The sequence below is a fragment of the Chionomys nivalis genome, chromosome X (genome assembly GCF_950005125.1).
Source record: "Chionomys nivalis chromosome X, mChiNiv1.1, whole genome shotgun sequence".
NCBI classification, from domain to species: Eukaryota; Metazoa; Chordata; class Mammalia; order Rodentia; family Cricetidae; genus Chionomys; species Chionomys nivalis.
In genome coordinates, this window is record NC_080112.1 from 132,130,705 (window position 1) to 132,153,816 (window position 23,112).

Here is a 23,112-nt window from a genome sequence, read left to right on the forward strand (position 1 = left end):
TGGAGACACAAATAAAATGCAATAAAATGACCCCCCCCCCAAAAAAAAGAAAAATTGCTCTTTTTTTAGTTTGGAAAAGCAGCTGCTTTTTATTTTATTTTAAAGGAGGATCATTTGAGTCCAGCAATTTGGCAATTTGAGAACAACCTTTATAAGGTAGCAAGACTGTCAAGAGAGGGCAGAGTGAGAAACTGAAGAAATGTCATTTGTATGATTACAAGACTGCCTTTCTGTCTTTCCCTTACATTGGTGCTCCTTGGCTCATTCTAAAGAAGCTAGCTAGCTATCTTGTTTTAAGAGGCTGACGGAAAGACCTATATGGCAGACAACCAAAGAAGGCCTTTAGCCAACAGCTCATGAGGAACTGAGGCCTCAATGCAATAACACATACAGAATTGAACCCCAGCAACAACCATGAGAGTGAGCTAGGAAGTGAATCTTTCCCAGGGAAGGCTTGAGATAATTTCAACCTATTGGACCCTGTCAAGGACCCCATCAAGCCATACCCAGATTGCCAAACTATGAAAACTAGATCATAAGTATTTCAAACTAATAAAGTTTTGTGGTGATATGAACACAGAAGTAGACAGCTGGCACAAAATCAGTTACCTTTCTAAATGAATTTTCTTTAATTTTAATTTTTCTGGCATAATTTATAATATGGTAAATATTATTAGATATAGCTAATAGCAACAAAAGTTTCTTGGAATTCTCAATCACCTACCGCCTCCTCCTCCCTAGTACTGGGATTACAGGTATGCTACAGAATGTCTTATTCTTTGTGTTATTTACACTCATGTAGTCATCCAGTACTGGAAGTTTGCCTTATTTATTTATTTTTTTCTATTTGATTAACCTTGGAGAGCTAGTATGAAATCTACCTAATTTTTTTTTTGGCAAAGTTGTTCAAATTATTTTGGAGACTTACTGGGTTTTTTTCAAAAAGCGAATTCAAAGTAATTTTGCATGTGAGAGAGAGTCAGTGACTCTGTGTGTGTGTGTTTGTGTGTGTGTGCCACAGTACACATATGGAGGTCAGAGGACAACTTAGAAGACTTGGTTCTCCCACCACGTGTGTTCGAAGGACCATCAAACTCAAGTTGTTAGGCTTGGCAACAAGTGCCTTTACCCACTGTGCTATGTCACTGATCCTCAAATCTTATTTTGAATAATGTTGTTCTTTTGTATGGATTGTAATTATTTTTTTAGTCAGTTTTTAGATTGTTTCCATATTTTCAGTGTACAAAACAGTGGTTTGGTTAATAACCTTTTGTATTCAAGTGAGAATGCCTGGATAGTAAATCAAGCAGAATTGCTAGGTGAAAGTGAATATGTATTCAAATGTTGATACAAACCCCAAAACTACTAGTTTAAATCTTTTGATATTATATGATTGGCCTATTTAGGCACACTGGGGTTTCTTGTTTTTTTTTTTTTTTTGGATTTTTGAGACAGGGTTTCTCTGTGGCTTTGGAGTGTTGTTTTATTTTTTAATCTTTAAAATTTGGTAGGTAACAGCTGGGTAACAGTGCCAACACCTTTAATCCCAGAGGCAAGCAGACCTCTGAGTTTGAGGACATCCTGCTCTACAGAGCATTCCAGGATAGCCTGGCCTACACAAATAAACCCTGTCTTGAAAAACAAATATTGGTAGGTAAAAGATGATGCATTTTTTTGGGGGGGGTGCATTTTGAGATAGGGTTTTGATTTCTCTGTGTAGCTCTGACTGCCCTGGAATTCACTTTGTAGACCAAGCTGGTCTTAAACTCACAGAGATCCACCTGCCTCAGCCTAAATATGTGTACCACCACTGTCCCACTGTTTAGAATTTAAATTGAAAAAAAAGAATATATTATTACATATGCATGTGGGAATATGGATGCATGTGTGGTGATCAGAGAATTTTTGGGAGTTGGTTCTCTTACCATGGGTTCTAGGGATTGAACTCAGGTTTTTAGGCTTATGCAGCAAGTACTTTTAGCCATTGATAGATCTTGCGGACCCATTGATTGGCATTTTAAAGTTTTCTCTATTTTTGTGTATTTGTGTGTGTGCCTCTGTGAGTTTATGTGTTTGTTGTAGGAACTCTTGGAGGCCAGTAGAAGACATCTGGAACTGGATTAAAGTTAGTTGTGAGCCACCATGTAAGTGCTGGGAACCTCACCCATGTCTTCTGCAAGAACAGCAAGTACTTGGAACCATTGAGCCATCTCTCCAGTCCAGCTAACATTTGTATTCATATTTCTTTTATTATGAGTGAGGTTAAAAATATTTTCTCTATTGGGTATCTTCAGTTCTTTAATTGTGATATATCTATTCACAAACCCTTGAAAATTAGGGCTTCCTGTGCCTTTTGGGTTAGTTTGAATTTTTCTGTTACCATCTAGTTACTTAATTCTACTCAGACATACCCACACCTCCTGTTGTTTGTGGTTTTCACTTTTTATGTTTCAGTTTTGGTTTACCTACAGGTGTGAAAGTATCACTTTGCCTTAGTTCCCCCATCCCACTCCCTCCCAATACGGTTTAGGATATGTCCCAAATCATTTGTTTTCTTTGCCAATTTTGAAGTAACACCATTTTTAATGTTCGTGTGGTCTATATGTGAAAATAGTGTTATATAATTAGAAATTCTCAAATAAGTATTTCATGACTGAAATAGAAATTGTCACCTGTCATGAGTTTATATTTTGAGACATGAAGAACTTTTTTTAAAAACAGATTTGAAAAGACATGAAGAACTTTATCACTTTTTTGTGTGTCCAGAAGAAGTTAACATCAGATAGATATTGTCTGTGGTAACTCTCCAAACCTTATTTATGTATTTTGAGATATTTTCTCTCTTTGTAGCTCTGGCTGTTCTGGAATTCACTGTAGACCAGGCTGGCCTCAAACACCCAAGTGTTGGGATTAAAGGTGTGTGCTATTATAACTAGCCTGAATCTTATTTTTTGAGACAGGGTCTCTTATTGAATCTGGAGCTCATCAATTTGACGAAACCATCTGGCTAGTGAGCTTTTAGAGATCTGCTATTCCCTATAGACCCTTACTTCTAATGCTGGGGTTACAGATGCACACCCTTGTTCTTGTTTTTATGTGGATGCTGGGGATCTGAACTTGGGTTTTCATACTCTTGCAGCAGGTACTTTACTGATTGAAACACTTCCCTAGTTCCTAATTTGTTCTTCTGAATCTAGGCCTAAGCCAGGTATGGTGGTGCATGATAGAAATCCCAACATGTTGAAACCTGAGGCAAGAGGATTGCAACAAATTTAAGGCCAGTCTGGGATATATAGTGTAACCTTGTCTCAAAAGACAAAAGCTGCCAAAACAAACAAAAATTCACATAAAAATTATATATATATACCAAAATCTAATATGTACTAGTACACAGTAATTATCATTTGCTCTGTTAAAGGTAAAAACCTTTTCATTTCATTTGGTTCTTCCGTCCCAACACAGAAAAACATGCCACTGTTTAAGGAAACATTGAGGCTGGGTGTGGTGGTGCATACATAGCTGTAATACCAGTACTCAGGAAGCAGAGGCTGGTTGATCTCTGTGAATTCAAGGCCCGAAAGGGCTGCATAGTGAGACCCTGCTCCCCAAATGGAGACAATGAGTTGAATTATACACTTATTTTATTTTTACTAGTATTTGGGTAGTTTTTTTTTTCTTCTGGGATATAGTGGTATGTTTGTTTGGCTCTGAGGAAGACAGGTACACATGTAGAGGCTGGTGGATTCCCTAAAATTAGAGTTGTAGGTGGTTGTGAGCCTTCATGTGGGTGCAGAGAATGGAACTTGGGACCTCTGGAAGAGCAGCCAGTGCTCTTAACTGCTAAGCCATCTTTCCAGCCCTCTAATTTTTTTTTTTTTTTTTTTTTTTTTTTGGTTTTTCGAGACAGGGTTTCTCTGTGGTTTTGGAGCCTGTCCTGGAACTAGCTCTTGTAGACCAGGCTGGTCTCGAACTCACAGAGATCCGCCTGCCTCTGCCTCCCGAGTGCTGGGATTAAAGGTGTGCGCCACCACCGCCCGGCGCCCTCTAATTTTTTTGAGACAGATGTCTCAGTATACAGTTCTGAGTAGCTGGGAATTAACTCTGTAATGCAGTCTGGGCTACTCGGACTCAAAGAGTTTGCTTCCTCAACCTCCCAAATGCTGGGATTATAGGTATAAACTACCATATCTAGATGTTTTGTTTGTTTTTAACATTTATTAATTTCTTATGTGTTCATGTATGTAGATGAGCATATGCCATGGAACACAAATGGAGGTCAGAAAACTTGGGAGAATTGGTTCTTCTACCTTGTGGATTCAGGAAATTAAACTCTGGTTGTCACTTGATGGCAAGCGTCTTTACCTGATCTTACCAGCCTTTCCCTGGTATTTTGAGATAGGATCTTGCTATATAATACGTAGACCTGATTGACCTCAAACTTGTTACAGTTGGCCTGCTTAAGCCTCGCAAGTGGTTGATTATAGGTGTATACTATAATGTTGTGCAAAAATAAAAATAATAACCATTTTATTGTGCATATATATATATATATATTCATTCATGAGCACACAAATAGTGCGCATATAAAATATAGGGCATGCTGAGTGGTGGTGCATGCTTTTAATCCCAGCACTCAGGAGGCAGAGGCAGGTGGATCTCTCTGAGTTAGAGGCCAACCTAGTCTATAGAACAAGTTCCAGGACAGCCAGAGCTACACAGAGAAACCCTGTGTCAAAAAATATGTGTGTGTGTGCGCGCGCGCATGCATGTATGTATGTACGTGTACTGTTTTTTGGATTTTTTAAATTTTGGTATTAGAATTTAAACCTAGGTCCTGGCACATGCTAAGCAAGTGCTCTTACCACTAAGCTGTTTCATACCTGCTGTTTGATTTTTTTTTTTAAAAATACTATTATTGTTGCTTTTTGTTTGTTTAGAGTCAGGGACTCTTTGTATAGCCATGCTAGATGATGTTGATCCTTTTGATCCTCCTGCCTTGGCCTCGCAAGTGCTGACATTACAAATGTGTGCCACCATGACCAATTTTTCCTTGTTTATACGTAGACTGTGGTAGGATGGCTAGGACACTGTACAGAGATGTTTGTATAGAAGTAGATAGAGGATAATTATAAAGCAGTCAGTTGTTTAGGTTACCAGCATGGATTAAGAACCTTAAATTACTAGGGTTCAAATCTTCGCCCTGCAATATACAGTGACCTTTGATCATACACTTTGCCATGCCACAATTTGTTTATCTGTGCAAGAAAGTGATAAAACTTTCATCGTGACCTTGTGTAAATGAAGTTAGTTAATAATAGGAAGTGCTTGTTATGGTCCCTGGCTATAGTAGTCACTGTGTTAGCTGCTCCAGATAGTGTGAAAGAAAATATACCTTAGAATGCTTATGAAATAGTAATAAAGCAAGTTTCTTTTTTGTTTTATTTTAAAGATAGGCTCTTATGTATCTAAGATTGACTTTGAAATTCTGATTATCCTGCCTTCACCTCCAAAGTGTTGAGTTGTAGGCATGCACTGCACCATCATGCCAGGTTTAAAATGCTGCTGGTGGGCTGGAGAAATGGCTCAGAGGTTAAGAGTACTGACTGCTCTTCTGGAGGTCCTGAGTTCAATTCCCAGCAAACACATGGTGGCTCACAACCATCTGTAATGAGATCTGGTGCCCTCTTCTGGTCTGTAGGCATACATGGAGGCTGAACACTGTATATATAATAAATCTTTAAAAAATAAAAAAAAAATAAAAAAAAGTAAAATGCTGCTGGTAACTGAACCCAGGGCTTTATACAAATTTAGCTACATCCCAGCTTCCAGAGTAAGGCATTTTATTGACTACATTATGCAGAATACACTTGAAGAAACAAGGACTGGAAAATCATTCACATATTGGCCTAAAACTTTGCTTTATATTTAACAAATAGTCCAGTATAGAACTTGAAGTACACTAGTAAAAATGGAGAGTAGAAAAATAGATTTTCTGTTTTAGTGATATTTGTTGACTTCAACCTTAGCTGGAACTAGGCTTATTTAAAACCAGAAAGTTTTTATAGAGCCAAAGTAAGCCTTTCATTAACAAATATGAAAAATTCTATAATACTACTGCATCAAAAGTAGTTAATAGGAGAGAAGGGAGAAGTAAGTAATCTTGCCTTGTTTAAAGATAAAACAGTAATAATGGCACTTCCTTTGATATTCAGAGGTAGAAATAGTTACAAATATTGAAAAATTAGTGAGTAGTGGTGGCACACACCTTTAATCCTAGCACTTGGGAGGCAGAGGCAGGTAGATCTTTGAATCCGAGGCCTGGTCTACAGGGCAAGTTCCAGGACGAGACTACACAGAGAAACCCTGCCTCAAAAAAACTGAAAACAATTGAAAAATGGAAAGTTTTAAATACATAGGGAATGACCGTGTCTTAGGTTTTCTGTTGCTGTGAAGAGACACCATAACCATGGCAACTTTTATAAATGAAAACATTTATTTGGGGTGGTTTGCTTACAGTTTCAGAGATTTAGTCCATTATCATCATGGTAGGGAGCAAGATGGCGTACAGGTAGACATGATGCTGGAGAAGTAGCTGAAAGTCCTATATCTTGCAGGTAACAGGAAGTCAACTGAGACAGTGGGTGGTATCCTGAGCATAGGAAACCTCAAAACCACCCCTACAGTGACATACTTCCTCCAACAAGGCCATACCGACTCCAACAAAGTCACACTTAACAATAGTGCCACTTCCTGAGAGATTATGGGGGCCAATTACATTCAAACGACCACAGCATAAAATTAGAAGGAAAACATGAGATGTGATGGTGCACTGTGTACCATCTTTATACTGAATGCCACTGGCAATTTTGAGTTGGGTGATTGTTTTTGGCATTTAAAAAAAGTCCTTATTTGTATTATTGTGTTTGTGTATGTGCATGTGAATGTGTCATGGTGTGTGGAAGGTCGGAAGATAATTTTGTGGAGTTCTTTTTCTACTTGTGGTTTTATGTGGGTTCAGAGATAGCATTCAGGTTGTGAGGCTTGTGCAACAAGCACTTTTTACTTTCTGAGCTATCTTTGCTGGGTCTTTTTTGGTCTTTCTTCAGTCATTTTATATTATTTTATGTTTTGAGACAGGTCTCACCATGTCACCTGGGCTGGCCTGGGACTTGCTGTGTAGACCATGCTAACCTCAAACTCCTAGAGATCTGTCTTCTCTTAGATTATAGGTGTGTGATACTATACACTGCTTTTCTTAAATTTTTAAATTGTCTTTTCCATATATGCTAAGTGTAACTATATACTATTAATCTGAAAACAGCAATAATGTTTTGTGTGTTTTATATATATATACACATATGTGCACGTTTGCGTACATGCATGTGCTGAGGCAAGAGGCCAGTGTTGGTTGTCTTCCTCAATCACTCAAGGTCCTACGATTCTTGTGTTTCTCCCTCCCCAAAGCTGAAATTACAGGCAGATTTTTTTAAGTAGGAATGTGTGTGTGTGTGTAGACCAGAGGACAGAGTTGTTCTTTTTTGTTTTTGTCTTTCTTTTTTCATGACAGGGTTTCTCTGTATAGCCCTGGCTGTCCTGGAACTCACTCTGTAGACCAGACAGGCCTTGAGCTCACAGAGATCCACCTGCCTCTGTGTGCCTACCCCCAGAGTGCTGGGATTAAAGGTGTATGCCACCACTGCCTGGTGACTGATATGTTCTGTTGTTTCAATCATCTGCCATCTATTCCTTTGAGATGGGGTTTCTTACTCAACCTGCAGATAAAACTGGCGGCCAGCTAGCCCCAGTGATTCTCCCGTCTCCACTCTCCACAGCTTGGGAATTACTGGTGTGTCCATGCCTGGCTTTTTTACATGGCTGCTGGGTTTCTACCTTAGGTCCTCATGTTTTGAGCAAGACCTTTTTACCCACTGAGCCATCTCCCCAACCTTTCAGTATAACTTAAATTTATGTATTAATTTAGTTTCCAAGGTTTTGAGATAAGGCCTTTCTCTGTAGACCAGACTAACCTAGACCCTGCTTTATAGACCAACTTGGCCTAGGATTTGTAGCAATCCTTCTGCCTTTGCCTTCTGTGTGCTGGGATTACAGATTTGTACCACTACATCAGACAGGAACAACTTAGAAATTTTTTAATTAGTTCTATTTATTTTAGTGTTTCTGTGTGTGGGCATAGAAAATGTGTGGACAACTCTTTCAGGACTCAGTCCTTTCCTTCTATATGGGACCTGAGGATTGAACTTTGGGAAGCTTCTGATTATTTCACACCGGCCCAGAAATAATTTTTAATTCAATCTCTTTGACATTTTGAAATAGGCAAAATTGTGCCTTTTCTCCAAATTGAGGCAATAAAAAAATCAGAAATGGGTAAAAATGTTTACCAGTTATATCTGATAAGGGATTTATATCTAGTTAAAGTAACAAGTAACTAGATTACAAAATGGGCAAAATATATGAATAAATTTTTTTTTCCAAAGAAGGTATACAAATGCCTAATAAGCAGAAGATAGATACCAAACATATTCAATCCTCAGAAAAGTGCAAACCCAAATCATAGTTGGTTACTATCACAGCACTCTTGATGGGCACAATTAAAAAGACAGATCATGAGCCTTGGCAAGTATGTGGAGGCATTAGAAACCTTATGCATGGCTGGTGAACTCAAATGTTACAGTGGGCTTGGGGAAACAGTTCAGTTCCTCAAAAGGTTAAGTGGGATGGCTATGGATCTAGCAGCTTTTCTGGTTATATACTCTGCAGTAAGTGCATGTTCACAAAAACATACATTAGTTTCTATAGCAGAATTGGTCATAATAACCAAAAATTGAAAATAATTTAAATACCCGTCAGTTAGCAAATTGATAAATAAAATGTGGTTTGTGTCTGCAGTGAAGTAATATTCAATCATTAGGAGTGAATTACTAATAGGTACTGCAGCATAGAATACATGTTAAGTGAAAGAAGTCAGGAAGGGCTACAGACTTGAATTCCATTTGTAGAAAACATTCAAAATAGACAAAAATATATAGAGAAAGTGTATAGGGAAAGTTACCTAGGCCTGGAGTTAGTGTGGAAGATGAAAGGCTAATAGCTAAAAAGTACAAAGAATTTCTGTTATTGTTGCTGTTTGTTTGCTTTTGGTCTTTAAGAAAGCATCTCTTGCTGGACATGGTGGTGTAGGCTTTTAATCCCAGCATTCAGGAGGCAGAGGCAGGCAGATCTCTGAGTGCGAGGCCATTTTGGTCTACAGAGTGATTTCCAAGACAGCCAGAGCTGCTACATAGGAAAAGCCTGTGTCAAAAAAACAAAAACAAAAAAGCATCTCTTATAGCCCAGGATGGCCTTGAATTCTTGTCCTTCTACCTCCACTTTCCTAATACTGAGATGATATACACACCACCACAATCACACTGGACTCAAGGTTTCTTTTTTTTCTTTTTTTTTTTTAAATATTTATTTGTTATGTATACAATAGTCTATCTGTGTGTATGCCTGCAGGCCAGAAGAGGGCACCAGACCTTATTAGAGATGGTTGTGAGCCACCATGTGGTTGCTGGGAATTGAACTCAGGACCTTTGGAAGAGCAGGCAATGCTCTTAACCGCTGAGCCATCTCTCCAGCCCCGACTCAAGGTTTCTTAAAGTGACAAAAGACTACCTTGCCTACCTGTAACAGATTAAAAAAATAATTATAATATCACAGCTTTCTTTTAAAGGCACTTTGAATTGTGTTGTTCCCATAGAAACTCAGTCTCTACTCAGTTGTAATCTCTGGGAGGAGATAGAGGAGTTAGCAAAAAGATAGGGACTTCTCAGAGCAAACCTCTGACTCAAGGTCTTACTTCTTTGAACTTCTCTAAAGTTCCATCTTTATCATTTAGGGTATGGTGTTCAATACATTCTGTAAATGGAGACTGCTTGCTTATTTCCCTGCCACCCAGACCTGAGTAATCAATCACACAGAAACTATATTAATTACAACACTGTTTGGCCAACAGCTCAGGCATATTTCTAGCTAGCTCTTATGTCTTAAATCAACCCATTTCTATGATTTTGTATTTTACCACAAGGCTTGTGTTTTATTACCTCTTGCTTCTTGTGCAGCTACATGGCATCTTTCTGATTTCACCTACTCTATATATCTCTGTTCATATTTCCCGCCTGGCTTTGCACTGCTAAGCCATTGGCCAAAACAGCTTTATTCATTAATCAATAAAAGCAACATATATACAGAAGGACATCCCACATCCCTTCAAATTTCTCTCACTCTCAGCAACTTTCTCTGCTTTCTCAGAGCTTTTGCTCCTGAGCACTGTGCACCTCTTCCTCTTCAACCAGTTGTATTCTGTGGTGCAAGGAAGCTATGTCAGCCTGTCTGTTCATAGGTACACATTTCTCCCTTTACTTCCTCTGGAGGCACTTGTATCCTGCATCATGGCCTTGCTGCTGTGAACCCTGGATCCAGTGCTACATCTCAACCCTGGTACTCACTAGCTGCTTCTCAAACTCAGATTCCTGCCTCCTTCAATATTGTAGCTGCTTTTCATAGGAACTGATTTTTATTACTTTAGGAATAAATATTTGTTTTGTTCCTTATAACTCTTTAAGTAAACTGAGCATGGTAGCACACATCTTTAATCTGTGAGTTCAAGGCCAACCTGTACATAGTAAGTTCCAGGACAGGCTACGTAGTGAGACTCTGACTCAATAGAAATAAAATAAATAAGTAGTATGTATGTAAATTGTAATTTGTATGTATTTTCTTTACTAGAGATTGAACTCTTGGTCTTAGGCATCCTACTATTGAGCTATATCTCTAGCCCCTAAATTGCAACGTGTGTGTGTGTGTTTAGTTTTTTTTTTTCAAGACAGGATTACTCTAGCTTTGGAGCCTGTCCTAGAACTCAGTAGATCAGGCTGGCCTTGAACTCAGAGATCTGTGTGCCTCTCTCCTGAATACTGGATTAAAGGCGTATACCACCACTGCCTGGCTAGTTTTAAAACTAGTATAGTATACAAGGCATTAAAAATCATTTAAAAAATTTTTGTCATTTATTTATTTATCAAAGCCAGGTCTTACCATGTAACTCATGTAAACCAGGCTTGTTTTGAACTCACAGCTGCAGTCTCCAGTGTATTGGTATTAAAAGCAAGTACCACCATACCCAGCATCCTTGTATAATTTTTTTTTTTTTTTGGTTTTTTGAGACAGGGTTTTTCTGTGGTTTTGGAGCCTGTCCTGGAACTAGCTCTTGTAGACCAGGCTGGTCTCGAACTCACAGAGATCCGCCTGCCTCTGCCTCCCGAGTGCTGGGATTAAAGGCGTGCGCCACCACCGCCCGGCCCCTTGTATAATTTTTTAACAAACTTTGAAGTAATATTTGTCTGTATTCAGAGAAGTACACAGATTATGAATGCTTGGATTTAATAAATTTTTAAGAGGACAACATCCGTGTTATCACATCTTTATACCCAAATGTTCTAGAAGCCCAACCAGTGCCTCATTTCTAGTACAATCTATTTACCTATCTTCTTTTTATATATAAATTGTTTCCTTCAGTTAAGTATTCTGTGATGCCTTCCTCTTAATGTTAGGTCTATGAAAGCCGTGCTGTTGTATTTGCAGTAGTTCATTCTCATTACTCAATAGTCTCAACATACTGCACTTGGTCAATTCTGTTGAATTGATTTTGTTTTAGAACTGTTCCAAGTAGTGCTGCTTTAAGCATATTTGGCCTTTCAGTGCACCTATGTAACACTTGGGTGAAATCCTAGTAGTGGAATTAAGTGGGTTAGAAGCTATCCATATTGCCAAAGAATTGCAGTGCCAATTTGTTCTCCAGAAAGCACAGTGTCACTGGCCTATAATTTTAGCACTTGGTACATGGTATCTGGAGTTCACAAAGTCATTTTTTTGGAGAAACTTTCAATTCTAGGCTTGGACTACTCATGACCCTGTCTTAAAAAGATGCAAATAACCTCCCCAAAGCATTGATTTATATCAATTGTATAGTAATTTATTTATATCAATCCTAGATTATGAAAGATAGATATTCATTGCCTTAATATCTTTATTCCCTTCTACCTTGATTCTTCAATTATTTTTAGCTCTTCAGTTGGATATGTTGCAGTTTGAAATATTTTATTTTAATTATGTATATAAATGTGTGTATAGCTATGTGTATGTGTGGACACTGTTCCTATAGGCTGGAGATGATGGATCTCTCTGAAGCTAGAGTCATAGACAGGTATGGGCTGCTGGGAACCAAACTTAGGTCCTTCAGAAGAAAAGTATACACTTTAACCACTGAGCTCTCTCTCCAGCCCTAGTATGTCACAATTGGAAACAACAGGTGGTTTAGTGGGTTAAGGCAATTGCCACCAAGCCTGAAAACAAAAGTTCAATCCCTGGGACCCAGAGGTGGAAGGAGAGAACCAACTCCTACAAGTTGTCCTCTAATAACTTGACATATATATTATGGCATGCTTACATGCATGCACACACCAAAATAAATAAGTATATTAAAAGACTTAAAAATCAGATTCCTGCTCTATCATTAGTTGTTTTTATCATCTTTGCTCAGGCTCAAAATTTTCCTAAGTGTCTGACTCCCATTAATGGTGTTTTGTTTTGAGCCAGGGTTTTACTTTGTAGCTTGGACTGGTCCAGAACTCATTATACTTTTCAGGCTGGTCTTGAATTTTCTTCAGTCTTCCTGTTTTAACCTTTTATTTGTTTTTACTTTTTTTTTCATTTAAAACAAATTTTAGGTGGCTCGGGAGATGGCTCAGTGGTTAAGAGCATTGACTGTTTTTCCAGAGGACCTGAGTTCAATTCCCAGCAACCACATGGTGGCTCACAACCATCTGTAATGAGATCTGGCGCCCTCTTCTGACCTGCAGGCATACATGGAGGCAGAATGTTGTATATATAATAAATAAATAAAATCTTAAAAAAAAAACAAATTTTATGTCCAATATATTTTGACTATTTTTTTCCTTCCCTCAAATTCTTCCCAGGTCTGCTTCTGCTGTAACATTTTAAGTGCTGGGATTATAGGTGTGAACTACCAAGCTGAGCGGCCATAATTTGAAAAAAGTATTGTTGGTTTTGTTATAGTTGTTTGTTTTCTTTTTTGCTGCTGGTTTTTAAACCCAGGGCCATGCACATGTTAGGTAATCAATCATCCTTCCACTGAGCCACACTCCTAATTCCATTAATTTTTCAAAGTATCTTTTCTCTTCTTGTAAGAGAACTGTATTAGATACCTTGTATCTCAGTTGTTTTCAGATAGGAAAAAAAAACCCTCTTTTCAACCAGAAGGGAAATGTAGAGTTTACAGTTGTGAGATATCATGTGACCAAATAATATTAACAAATAGGATAAAGAGAAGACAAGTAAATAGAGTTAGCCCAGTGTGGTGATACTTACCTATAATCTCAAAATTCAGGCAGCCAGGAGGCAGAAGAATATCAAGTTCTAGGCCAATCTGAGCTATGTATAGCAAGACCCTGTCTTGAACAAAAATATTACAAAATAAAATAAGGTAAAAAATAATGATTCAAGGGAGAAGAAAACCATAGTAAATGCTTTTCTGGTTTGTTTTTGTATGCATGCCTTCTATATTCGTGATAGGGAGAGCCTTTTAACATACCAGTCTCAATTTCTATGGTATAACATGAGAGAAGTTTATTACTTACTCACCCAATAGTCTAATTTGTGTTTTCTTTGCAGATGGAGTATCTTTCCTGTATATATATGGAATTTGGGCCAGGCTGCTTTTGTCGTCTGGCCCTGCCATCTTATAGCACCTTGGTGACCTCTGTATTCAAGCAGAGTGGGAAAGAGATGGAGATGGAGGACAAAGAACATGTCCTTCTGTGGATAAAAATCTGGTTGCTGAAATGACACAGTCATAGCCTCAGCTACCTTCTGAGAACAAAATCTTGTTGCTGAAGTGACAGTCACAGCCTTGACTGAAATAGGAGTTTCACTTAGCTGTCAAGGGGCTGGGAAATGGAGTGTGCTTCTACTGGGTGCTGGCACTTGTCCCTTGGTACCTACCACTGGGTACTTTGGGAGTTAGTTTTTGGTAGATAGCCACCTAGCTAGCTAACTGTACCGTCATCTTTTAAGATAACAGCAGGATAGATAACGTTCATCAACTTGGGACAATTTACTGTTTAAAAGATAGTAATTATTTTAAATAGTGAATTTTTTTATAGGGAAATAAGTTTAAATTTATTACTAACTGGCATTTTTGCCTCCTTTGGTAGCATATAGTTATGCTTTGTTTTAGCTTTATCTTTTGGAAGTGCTCTGGATGAGACCCAGGGGCTCGTGAAGCAAAGTACTGCTACTGCAGAGCTATACCCCATCTCTGTTTTAACTTTAATAACCTTATGTTTAACAGTTTAGATCATGTCTCAGTGAAGCTTAAAAGCTACCTTATTTACATTCACAAGTCACTAAGTAAAAAAGCTGTCAAGCTATGGCATGCCATTGGTTATAGATAATTGATTACATTTAACTCTATCTTTTCTCCCCTTCCCTCTAGTTTGAGATTGGTACAATGGAAGAAGCTGGAATTTGTGGGTTAGGAGTGAAAGCAGACATGTTGTGTAACTCTCAAGCAAATGATATTCTTCAACACGAAGAGTCCAGTTGTGGTGGCACAACTAAGACACATTCACTGGAAGGAGATGAAGGCAGTGACTTTATAACAAAGAACAGGAATTTGGTGAGCTCAGCATTCTGTGCACAGGAATCAAGAGAAGAAATTCCTGGACAAGAAGCTCGAACAGGTCCTCCTGATGGTCAGCAAGATTCAGAGTGCAGCAAAAACAAAGAGAAGACCTTAGGTAATAAACTCTAGTCAATAGTTCAATGTTGTTTTCATCTAGTGCTCATTTTATTCACATTGTGAAATGGCTCAGTGCGTAAAAGTACTTGCTGCTAAGCCTGGGAACATGAGTCTGATCCCCGGGACCCACTTTGTCGAAGGAGAGCAGGATTGCTACACATTTCTTCTGTGGCATGCCTGTGTGCATGCACTCTCTCCCCCTCTCTCCCTCTACACACATACACGCACGCACACACACAGAGTATATGAATTTAAAATAAACACCTGTTGCTCAGGTGAGTCAGCTTGTCTGCTGTAGCTCTATGTACAGGAGGTGGAAAGAACAATAGGAAGCTTAGTTCTCTCTATATAATCAAGAATTCTAAAAACATTTTGACGACAGAATGACAATTGACTTATTTGCATCTTTATTAGGCTGATCAAAGATTGGACATAAAATTTTATAGATAGTATGTTAACTGTACTGCAGAAAATGAGCTCACCAAGTTTCAAAACTTTTTTTCTTCTATATAGCTTGTATTTCAGATCAAGCATGTGATTATGCTTAATTTTTATATCTTTTTTTTTTTTTTTGAGACAAGGTCTTCTATAGTTCAGGGTGACTTCAAAATTCTTTTTGGTTTTTTTGTTTTGTTTTGTTTTGTTTTTTTTCCTCCCAAGACAGAGTTTCTATGTGTAGCCCATCCTGGAACTCACTCTGTAGACCAGGCTGGCCTCGAACTTTGAGATCCACCTGCCTCTGCCACCTGTGTGCTGGGATTAAAGGTACATACCACCACCACCTAGCCAACCTCAAACTTCTTATGTAACTGAAGCTGACCTTTTAACTTCTGATCCTCTTGACTTAGCTCTCAAGTTCATCAAGGCATGCATGCCTGGCCATACCATTAAACTGTGTGTTGTATGTTGTGTCATTCTCCCTCACAGCGAGGATTGAACCTGTGACCTCATTCATGCTAGGCGAGGACTCTACCACTGTGCTAGATCACCATTTTGTGATGTGCTGAATCTCATGAAGAAAACTGAAATCTCCTTTGAGTCTCAACCCTCAGCTTTTTTTAATTAACTAATTAATTAATTTTGGTTTTTCGAGACAGGGTTTCTCTGTGGCTTTGGAGCCTGTCCTGGAACTAGTTCTTGTAGACCAGGCTGGCCTGGAACTCACAGAGATCCGTCTGCCTCTGCCTCCCGAGTGCTGGGATTAAAGGCGTGCGCCACCACTGCCCGGCTGTCGGGTCTAATTTTCAAAGGCTTGTTTTTTGTTTTGAGACAGGGTCTTCTTTTAGAGCCCTGACTGACCTGAAATCACTAAGTAGACTATGCTGGCCTTGAACTCACCTGGGATTAAAGGTGTTTGCCACTGCACCCAGCTCTCTGGGTCTTGTCTATATATCAAAATACTTTTCTTTTTGGAAGGGGTTTTCTTTTTTCTTTTGAGACAAGTTCTCATATGTAGCCCAGGCTGGACTTGAACTCGGTGTGTAGTCAAAGAGGACCCTAGCCTCCTAAACATTTTGACTTCACTTCCCAAGTTAGATTATCAGTGTGTACCACCATGGCTTGCTTGGGTTACCTTTCTTATTAACGTAATCTCCTGCTACTCTTTAAAATGTAAAAAGTTGCCAGGCAGTAATGGCACATGCCTTTAATCCCAGTACTTGGGGGGTGTTTCTCACAGTTCGAGGCCAGTCTGGTCTACAGAGTGAATTCTAGGACAGGCTCCAAAGCTACACAGAGAAACCCTGTCTTGAAAAATGAAAAAAAAAATGTAAAAAGTTAAGGAATATGAAAAATAGTTTTTGAGACAGAGTTTCTCTGTAGCTTTGGAGCCTGTCCTGGAGCCAGCTCTTGTAAGCCAGGCTGGCCTCAAGCTCACAGATCAGCCTGCCTCTGCCTCCCGAGTGCTGGGATTAAAGGCGTGCGCCACCACCGCCCGGCTGAAAAATTTTTTAATTCCCTAAAAATGATACATTTCCTAAATCAGTAGCCAGGGCTAGAGGTAGATGGAGGAACAAGAAGTGACTGCTGTTGGGTATGGTTTGCTTTGGGTGTTAATGAACACTACCCAGTTGGATAGCTGTGACAATTAGTTGTGCAACCCTGTAAATATACTAAATTGTGTACTTTTTGTTTACTCTAAATGGTGTATTTTAAAAGTGAATTTTATGTAGGGGAATGGTACATACCTATCATCCCAGCTACTTTAGAGGCTGAGGCAGGAGGATTGTTTGCGCCTAGGAGTTCAAGGTCAAACTGTAACATATCTCTAAAAACAAAAAAGTTAAAATAAATGAAAACTAAATTATAGTATCCAAATTCTGTTTTGTAAACAAAAGATTCCTAACATTGCAAAACAAAACAAAACCCCTTGCGTTTAAGAATTCTCAATGTTCTTTTATGGTTTGTTTCTTTTTCTTTTTTTGAGACAGGGTTTTCTTGTATAGCCTTGGCTGTCCTGGAACTCTGTAGACCAGGCTGGTCCCAAACTCAGAGATCTGCCTGCCTCTGCCTCGCAACTGCTGGGATTAAAGTTATGCGCCACCACTGCCAGGTTTTCTCATAATGTTCTTATTGAAATGAGTCTTGAGTTTTACTAATAAAATTTCATGTGGCTAGAAGTTTCCTCCTTTGGGAGGTGGAAGACAGTGTCTTATTCTGTTGGCCTGAAATCTTGGGCTACAGGGGTCTTTCATAGGCTTAAGTCATCACTGTACTCACATTTAAAAGTATTCAATTTTGAAGTCATTCTGCTGTTTTATTTCTGTAGCAATCTATATACCAGAGCCATTAAGGCATATACATTGATAAGATAGCTCGGGTGTAAGAGTGAACTTTTTTAAAACGAAAATGGTGCCAGGCAGTGGTAGTGCAGGCCTTTAATCCTAGCACTCAGGAGGCAGAGACAGGCAGATCTCTCTTAGTTCAAGGCCAGCCTAATCTACAAAGAGAGTTCCAGGACAGCCAGAGCTTTTTATTACACAGAAACCCTGACTCAAAAAAAAAAAAAAAAAACAAACAAACAACAACAACAACAAAAAAAAAAAAAAGGAAAGGAGGGAGGGAGGGAGAAAGAGAGAACAATATCCTGGGGCTGGAGAAATGGCTCATTGCTATTGCAGAGGACCCAGGTTTGGTTCCCAGCACCCAAATAATGGCTTACAACCATCTATAACTCCAGTTCCAGGAAATCAGACACCTTGTAGGCACTAAGCATACACAAGGTGTACATACATGTAGGCAACACACACACACACACAAAATAAAATAAATGGTATTTGTCATCCAGTTTAAGAAAATCCAGAGGCAGAGGCAGGTGGATCTCTGTTAGTTCAAGACCAGCCTGGTCTACAGAGAAAGTTCCAGGACAGGCTCCAAAGCTACACAGAGAAACCCTGTTTCCAAAAAAAATAAATAAATAAAAAATAAAAAAAGTAAAAAGGCTTAATTAGCAGTGTTATTGAGTCTAGACATTTGGCATGGGGATGAATGAAGAATAGAGGAGGGAGAGTCCATTAACTTGGAATGTAAAAGTAGCTCCTTTCCTTGATGAAAAGCAAACCTAGGACATAAGTGGTAACCAATTGCTCTTCCACTTACCTATATATCCTAAATAGTTTGATTTGGTTTTGGTTTTTTGATACAGGGTTTCACTCTATGGCCCAGGATGGTCTTGAACTTGAGAATCCTCTTGCATGCCACAATTAGCAGTTTGAACCAACATGACCAGCTCAAAATAGCTTTCAGTATTGAGCTGGCAAATACTATATTCCTATTTGTAGGTATAAATTATTTTGTTCTTTACTTTGTAGCTTGGACTGGTCCAGAACTCATTATTTTGTTCTGAGATTAGAACATGGGAAGTGTTAGTAGAATTCACAGGTTAGATTTGATCGTATTATTCAGGATTTCCTTCTTATCTTGTTAATTATTAGGAAAAGAAGTTTTATTGCTGATGCAAGCACTAAACACCCTTTCAACCCCAGAGGAGAAGTTGGCAGCTCTTTGTAAGAAATATGCTGATCTCGTGAGTATTCAGTCACAACTGCAAGGGGCATAAAAATATAACAGAATATATGTGTATGCTTGATAGGCTTTTTAAAATATATTTTTGATGTATCTTAAAATGTAAAATATTTTATGGAAAAATTGGAAGAGAATCTGATTTCTTGAGGCCTTTTTTTGTTGGTTTTATGATTTTATTTTGTTTTATTTATTTTTTGGTTTTTAGAGACGAGTTCTTGCTATGTAGTATTGGCAGGCCTGGAACTTGCTATGTAGACTGGATTGGTATTAACTCATATTTGTCAGCCTACCTCTGCCTTTTCTGCATTGGTATTAAAGGTATGTGCCATCACACCGAGCGACTTTTTCTAGCACATAGAGAAGACCAAAAGCTGCGGTATAGACAGACCTTTTCCTTTCCTTTGTCTTTGACGGTTTGGTTTTTTTTTTAATTAATTTATTTATTATATGTACAATATTCTGTCTGTGTGTATGCCTGCTGACCAGAAGAGGGCACCAGACCTCATTACAGATGGTTGTAGCCACCATGTGGTTGCTGGGAATTGAACTCAGGACCTTTGGAAGAGCAGGCAATGCTCTTAACCACTGAGCCATCTCTCCAGCCCTGAGGGTCTGGTTTTATTGTGCATGCTAGTCTTCAGCTTCTGGGCTCAGATGATCCTGCCTCAGTCTTCTGAGTAGTTGAAACTACAAGCATATGCTGGCTGGCACAGATTTCCTAAAACTCAGTGTTACTACTATTTTGTGTGTGTGTGTGTGTGTGTGTGTGTATGTGTGTGTGTTGCATGCGTGTAATTCCAGGACTTGAGAGGTAGAGGCAGGAGGATTAGGAATTCAGTGTCATAGGGAGTATGAGGCTAGACTGGAATACATACATAAGACCTACTCAAAAAAATTTTTTTAAAATAGCATTGGTCGTTCTGGAACCTGATATATAGACTAAGCTGACCTTAGACTCCTCCTTTTATAACCTAGATGTTGAGATAACAAGTGGTAAAACACTCTCTTTCTTGTGTGAGATACAAATGTACCAATGGTCACTGGAAGGACATTGGGTCTTTCCATTTTATTGTCTTGAGATAGGGTCTTTTACTGAAGCTGCTAGTGATCCTCTTGACACACATATACCTTCTCCAAATAACACAGGGTTATAACTGTCTACTTTTTATATGTGTACTGGGGGTTTGAACTAAGATACTTGCACAAAAAGCACTCTTACCCCACTGAGTACTTTTGGGATGAGTTTCTCACAACATGAAAAGCATTATCAAACATGTACAAGCTAGGCTCAGCAGTTCAGAATGTTTACTGCTCTAGCAGATGACGTGGGTTGGATTTTTAGCACCCATATAGTCCCTCACAATTTCCTGGAACTCCAATTTAGTCAGTTCCAGGAGGTCTGATACCTCTTCTGAGTCTGGTGGGTTCCTGCATGCATGTGGTGCACATACATACACTTGGGCGGGCATGCATACATACACAGAAAATTAGATATTTTTTAAGAATTTACACAAATTGTTTGGGTGTGGTGATACACCCTTGTAATTCCAGCACTTGGGAGGCTGAGGCCAGAGCATTGCTGTGAGTTTGAGGCCAACCTAGGCTATACCTTAAAAGATGGCATTACTAACCTGGAACATTTCCAACAGAGTAAGACTTAATACAAGAATATCTGAAGCAGGCTTAGGGATTAAGAGCCCCTAGCTGCTTGTCCAAAAGATTTAGGGTTAGAGTCCACATGGCAGCTAACAACCTGCTATAATTCCAGTTCCAGGGAATCTGATGCCCTCTTCTGGCCTTTGTAGGTACTACATAAATATTGTATATGTGCAGCAAAATGCCCATACACATAACATTTTACTAAGTATATCTGAAAGGACGCCTAGGACTAAGGATGTATAGCTCAGTGGTAGGGCATTTGTCTTACTTGTCCAAGGTCTTATTCAGTCCTTAGCACAGTAAAATAAAAAATGAAAAAAAAATGAATACCTACAAATATGAAAGGAAACAACAAAAGAACAGTGGAAAGCAAGGAAGAAGATAACAAAGAGGTATGACATAAAACTAGAAAACCAAGATACAAAGATAACTTAGCCTAATGGGCCATAAAGACATGTAGATGTGTTAACTTCATATAGTGGTCAGAGAGGAAGACCACAATGAAATGCCATTTCCCTCTCTCCCTTTCTTTTCAAGACAGACTTTCACTATTTATCCCTGGCTGGCCTAGAATTCAACAGAGATCTACCTGTGTTTGTCATTGCCTCCTGAATGGTTGAATTAAAGGAATGTGCTATCATGCCTGATCCATTTTATGTTTCTAACATGGGAAAAATTAAGACATATAATCTTCATATGACGTAAAGAGAATAGATTTGCATGGTCTCTTGTCTCTTTTCCTACTTGTTTAAGAAATTGTTGTTAATTACTTATTTATGTGTGTTTGCACATTTGTGCACAGAAGCCAGAAGAGGGTTTCAGACCCCTGGAGCTAGGATTATATTATAGGCAGTTTTGACCTTCCTTACATGGGTGTTGGCAATAGAACTAGGATCTTCTGCAAGAGCAATATGTACTCTTAACCACTGAGCCACCTCTCCAGCCCCTGCATGATCTTTTTTTTTTTTTTTTTTTTTTTCGAGACAGGGTTTCTCTGTGGTTTTGGAGCCTGTCCTGGAACTAGCTCTGTAGACCAGGCTGGTCTCGAACTCACAGAGATCCGCCTGCCTCTGCCTCCTGAGTGCTGGGATTAAAGGCGTGCACCACCACCGCCTGTCTGCATGATCTTTTGTACAGTGCTGTTGGGTATACAGATTTGCCAGCCACTCTGAAAACACAGTTTAATAATGCCATATGAATTCAACATCTAGAAGCCAGCACCCTGGAAATTTCATATATACACACACACATATATATATATACATATACATGAATGAAACACACACACACACACAATGACAATATATTATGTAGCTAGTGGGCTAAATCCAACCAAAGCCTGTTTTTTTCTGAACTGTCCACAAGAAAGAATAAGTTTTCAGTCTGTTTAAAGAATACATGATGGCTGGAGTAGTGTTGCATACTTTTAATCCCAGCACTCTGCAGGCAGCTGGACCTCTAAGTTTGAGGCCAGCTTGGGGTATATACATAGTGATACCCTGCTCAAAAAGAGCATACATGAAGCGGGGTGGTGATGGCATACACCTTTAATCCCAGCTCTTGGGATGCAGAGGCAGGCAGATCTTTGTGAGTTCAAGGCCAACCTGGTCTACAAAGCGAGTTCCAAGACAGCCATGACTGTTACATAGAGAAACCCTGTCTTGAAAAAAAATTGTGTGTGTGTGTATACACATGAATACATACACACACACACACACACACACACACACACACACACATATATATGAATACATGATAAGCTTTGGAAATTGGAAGTGGCTTGTCATTGGCATTCAGCAGTTTTTATGACTGCCTACACCATGTACCTATTTAACCAGAATGGAGCATGTCTGCACTATACACATGTACTGCAAGAAGAAATCAGGATCTCAGAAGAAGAGGAATAAGGAATATAAGCATATGTGTGGGATGCACTTCTCTGTTGACTCATTTGTCAGTAACATGTCCCTCCTAGACATGGAACATGGCTTTCTGGCTTTCAAAACTAGCTAGCTGTTAGAATCTCCATTACTATGAAGTTGCCATAAATGCTGCTGACTTGGATATGGGCTCCATCTGAGCTGTGCTGCACCATGTCTACAGTGTGCTGTATGTGGAGTTGGTCCTGAACAATCCTCTATGCCTGCTGGGACTAACTGCCAAGTGAGCTTTCATTCCTGGCTAAATTCTTTTTTCTGCTCTTTGCCCTTCTCTGTTGGAGTCAGCTGAAACACCTACATCACCCCCAGAAGAATCTGTGAATGCCTGAGTCCTTCTTGACTTGTGGCATTATGTCTCCCCAAATTTTCAACCTGAAGGTCCTCACTTCCTGCCTGTAAGTCATTAGAATGAAACCTACAGGAATCCTTTCCAGTTTTATCCCCACCTGACCATGAGAGAAGTGTAGATTTTTTTTAACATGGCAGGGTCTGTGGCCCACAATGCCCCTAACAATCCCTGATCAGTAGGTACATGCCAACAGTATTGTTGAGTTGTAGCAATATAATCCGGAATGTGGCGTCCCAGAATCACCATGTGGTTGCTTAGTG

At 39.1% G+C, this 23,112-nt stretch overlaps 1 protein-coding gene across 1 annotated transcript in view; it reads left to right on the forward strand.

Annotated features, from left to right (window-relative positions):
- The window catches only part of Txlng (taxilin gamma), a 52,933-nt gene that overhangs the window by 9,961 nt on the left and 19,860 nt on the right, over positions 1–23,112 (forward strand). Inside the window, exons 2-3 of the mRNA XM_057759059.1 lie at positions 14,576–14,879; positions 18,814–18,905. Coding sequence (XP_057615042.1) covers positions 14,576–14,879; positions 18,814–18,905 — 396 coding nt within the window. The remainder of the gene's footprint in view (positions 1–14,575; positions 14,880–18,813; positions 18,906–23,112) is intronic.